At 48.3% G+C, this 3,664-nt stretch overlaps 1 protein-coding gene across 1 annotated transcript; it reads right to left on the reverse strand.

The window, feature by feature from the left end:
- Positions 1–1,900: 1,900 nt before the first annotated feature.
- On the reverse strand, positions 1,901–3,619 carry LOC123097200 (uncharacterized). Its single transcript, XM_044518921.1, has 2 exons — positions 2,784–3,619; positions 1,901–2,648 (listed from the first exon to the last, which is right to left on the reverse strand). The coding sequence occupies exons 1-2, from the start codon at positions 3,575–3,577 to the stop codon at positions 1,901–1,903; spliced, it is 1,542 nt and encodes a 513-aa protein (XP_044374856.1). The 5' UTR covers positions 3,578–3,619.
- Between the last annotated feature and the right edge of the window lie 45 nt (positions 3,620–3,664).

Genomic DNA, 3,664 nt, shown 5'->3' on the forward strand with positions numbered 1-3,664 from the left:
GAAATATTTCCAGTAAAGAAAAGAGAAATATTTCCAGTCATAATTACACACGGTTCATACAAACATTTAATTTGTTTGCAAAGAAGTAAAAATTGCTACTATCATATGGAGATTATGCTTCAATAGGCAAAGTCAAATAGCTTTCATGCGTCAAATTTTGAAAATTCAAATGTGACCTAGCCATCATGTGATGGAAGGCGTGATCCACGATGCTGGCTTGTAGAAGTTGTGTTACCCCTATCCGAGCACCCTTGGTATTCTTCCATGTGAAGGCCTTGAGGTTGGATACCACGAGAGCTCGAACGTCTGAGTCATGGCGATTGTATGCGAACTCGACTAGTGGTCTCCGAAGTAGATGCAACCAGTCTTAATCTCTGGATGCCCCTAGTCGGCATAGAACCATGTGTGGGAAATCAAAAGGTAGAAAGCATGGCTAACACAAAATCGATGATTTGATGATATCATGTACTGGAAGCACATAAATTTGATTTTAGAAACCTACATGCTTGTTGGGCAAGATTTGGGTCCACAATTTAATGTTGCCAAAACATTGTTGTGGTGTGCACTACATGTCTACATTAGAAGCATATGGTAAAAATCAAGGAAGCATAATTAACAAGCCATCTTCTTCTTCCTCCTCCTCCTCCTCCTTCAGCAAGCCATCTTCTTCTGCTAGCAATGGGGATCAGATACCTTTCTTCTTCCTCCTCCTCGATCACCCCAAGCAAGCAAGCCATCGAGCAATGGAGGGTCAGATCCCTTTCTTCTTCCTCCTCCTCCTCCTCCTTCAGCAAGCCATCTTCTTCTGCCTAGCAATGGGGATCAGATACCTTTCTTCTTCCTCCTCCTCGATCACCCCAAGCAAGCAAGCCATCGAGCAATGGAGGGTCAGATCCCTTTCTTCTTCCTCCTCCTCCCCTCCTCCTTCAGCAAGCCATCTTCTTCTGCCTAGCAATGGGGATCAGATACCTTTCTTCTTCCTCCTCCTCGATCACCCCAAGCAAGCAAGCCATCGAGCAATGGAGGATCAGATCCGTTTCTTCTTCCTCCTCCTCGTCCCGTGGATCACCTCCTCCCCATTCGCCGCCGCCCCATTTAGGCAGTTCCTCCTGCCAGAGAAGTGCCCCTGCCAGAAGAAGAAGAAAACCACCCGACGCAGTTCTGCACCCGACGAAGAAGAAGAAAACCACCCGACGCAGATCTGCACCCGACGAAGAAGAAGAAAACCACCCGACGCAGTTCTGCACCCGACGAAGAAGAAGAAGACGCACTTCTGCACCCGTGAAGAAGAGGAGGTGTCTCATCACATCATCTTACCTTTGTTACTCGTTCACATTTTATCTTATCTTATTCCTTCTTGCTGCAGGACCGACCGAAGATGAAGGAGTGGTCCACCTTTCTTCTCAAGGTTGTACTGCCGGCGGTGTTCGTCTCCATCGTGGCGATGGGCTACATGTTGGCCTGCTGCTACGTCATACGCTAGCGGAGGTGGCAGCGCCCCTAGCTGGTGGAGGTTGCCTAGCATGGGCAGCCCTGCCGGGAAGTGGCGGAGCTTCATAGGGGCCAAAGGGGGCCATTGCCCCCCTACTCTAGGTAAACTCTTAAGTCTACCCCTAATATTATTAGGCTTGAATATCAAAGATTAGTGCTTCTTGTTAATTATGCTTCTCACTATGTTAATCTCTTGCCTTGTAATGCAAACCTGGCGCGTACTGTTCTAGTTGTTCGTATATACTAGCTAGATGCTTAATTGATTCAAACTCACATGCATGATTCACATGAGGAATCTAGCTATTTGGTAACAACAGTTGTGTACCACGGGTAACAAACATAACATTAACGATCAATTTGTTTCTAGGAAATAAACAAAACCAAAGCAGCCTACATGAGGAATTATAAATTATTTGTTTCTAGGATAGTCACCGGTCCAACATGGCGTGTATGGAAAAAATTCACGTACTCCCAGTTCCTGCTGTTCTTGCTCTTCGATTTGCTGGTATTGTGTTGGGCACATGTTCCCTAAGCATTCGACCCTTGAGCTATTTAAATGATATGCATGCACTGTAGCCTTCCATTCTCTTTCCTTGAAGGAGCTCAAGAAGAGAATCTCTTTGTAGGGGTGAAATCCGAGCACGTCACATGCACGGTGGCGCTCCTCTTCGTTGCCGTCAACAGCCTCGTTATCGCGCATCCGCTCAAGTCTCCCTTGAACCATTGCTTTCTTGTTGACTTCCGGAAGTTGTGAACGAAATGTTTCATAGTTGTTTTCTCCGATAATCTCACTCTTGTCATCAGCATCATCGTCATCATCATCATCATTCTCTGAGCTCCACTCAAACTCTTCAACTCTTGCTTTCTTGTTGGCTTTTGGAAGCTGAGAACGAAATGAATCATAGTTGATGTCTTCTAAGACCCAGGGACCATGGACATCATTATCAAACGCTTGCACACGCTTAAGATCATATTCGCCCTTCAACACCCACTTCGTCTGACCATACGATTCATTTAGGACCCAAACTCGAAAGACATCCTTAATGAATGATGCAATGTACACCCCTTTTTTGGATTTTCCTAGACAAGAGTGCACCCTGATATCCATAGCCGTCGGTGGTTTGATCACACGGTACGTATCGTCTGTCAAGGATATCCTGTACAATCAAATCACTCTTATGAATATGTAAAATAAACAGACTAATTGAGTAGCCATTTTATTATGGTTATAATAAGCGTCAGCGTGATCAAACTAATAATGGAATGGGTCGAGACGTCGAGTACATATATACCTCAAGAAAAAATTATTTTGACTGTGCACGTAAAGTGCTCGTCGCCAATAGACGGCACCATAGTGCCACCCATGTTGCAGTCGCAGTCGCAGCTCAGCAACAATCCCTGCAGCATTACCTTGTCTAGCAAAAGACCTCTCCTCCCAACGACACGACTTTGACGAGAAGACATTCAAGATGAATGTAGACGGCGGCCATTCAGATTTGTCGACCAGAGGGTCTACATAATCCTCAGGACCTCGGTAGCCTCGGTCTCCGGGCTGACAAGGCCTCGGGGGCAGATAAGGGACCCTGAACACCTGGTAGTGAGGCGACAAGGTGGGATCGAAAGCTAGATACCGACCGAAAACACGGCTCATCCCCATGGGGTCGGTGAAGGGCATGAGCGGAGGCAAAGGATCCCAGCGTCGCGTAGCAGGGTTGACCACGCACTCGCTGGTCAAGAGGAGACCGTTACAGTGCTCGAAGACGGTATAGTCCTCCTCCTCATAGGGATCGTGCTCGATGGGAGGCAAGAAGTCAAGCTTGGCGTTGATCTTCTTGCAAGAGGAGGAGGGACGGGAGAAGAACTCTGAGAATGTGTGGCAGCCGAAGTTCATGAAGATGCCGGCGAGCGAGAGCGGGAGCAGGTCCGGGCGCAGGAGGCGGCGCTGGTCGATGGCGCGGCGCCAGGCCTTGCTGACGCAGCGCGACACGGCGAGGCAGCGCGGCGGGAGATGGCGGAGCACGTCGGCGAGCACATCGTCGGGTAGGTCCAGGTCACTGGAATCTCGCTGTCGCAGGCGGCGTTCCATGGATCGATCCGGCCCGTGGTTTAGGCTTCGCTACGCAAACGATCGATCTCCCATTGGATGGATATATAGATGGATGGATGGATCGGA

This window comes from Triticum aestivum, chromosome 4D (genome assembly GCF_018294505.1).
Source record: "Triticum aestivum cultivar Chinese Spring chromosome 4D, IWGSC CS RefSeq v2.1, whole genome shotgun sequence".
Classification (NCBI taxonomy): Eukaryota; Viridiplantae; Streptophyta; class Magnoliopsida; order Poales; family Poaceae; genus Triticum; species Triticum aestivum.

What these genes read in the sequence shown, in the direction of transcription:
- LOC123097200 (XM_044518921.1), bottom strand. Translation starts at nt 3,577, where the DNA reads ATGGAACGCCGCCTGCGACAGCGAGATTCCAGTGACCTGGACCTACCC. An exon ending in CAAAATAATTTTTTCTTGAG is followed by an intron (nt 2,649 to 2,783) that starts GTATATATGTAC and finishes TTGATTGTACAG; the next exon opens with GATATCCTTGACAGACGATA.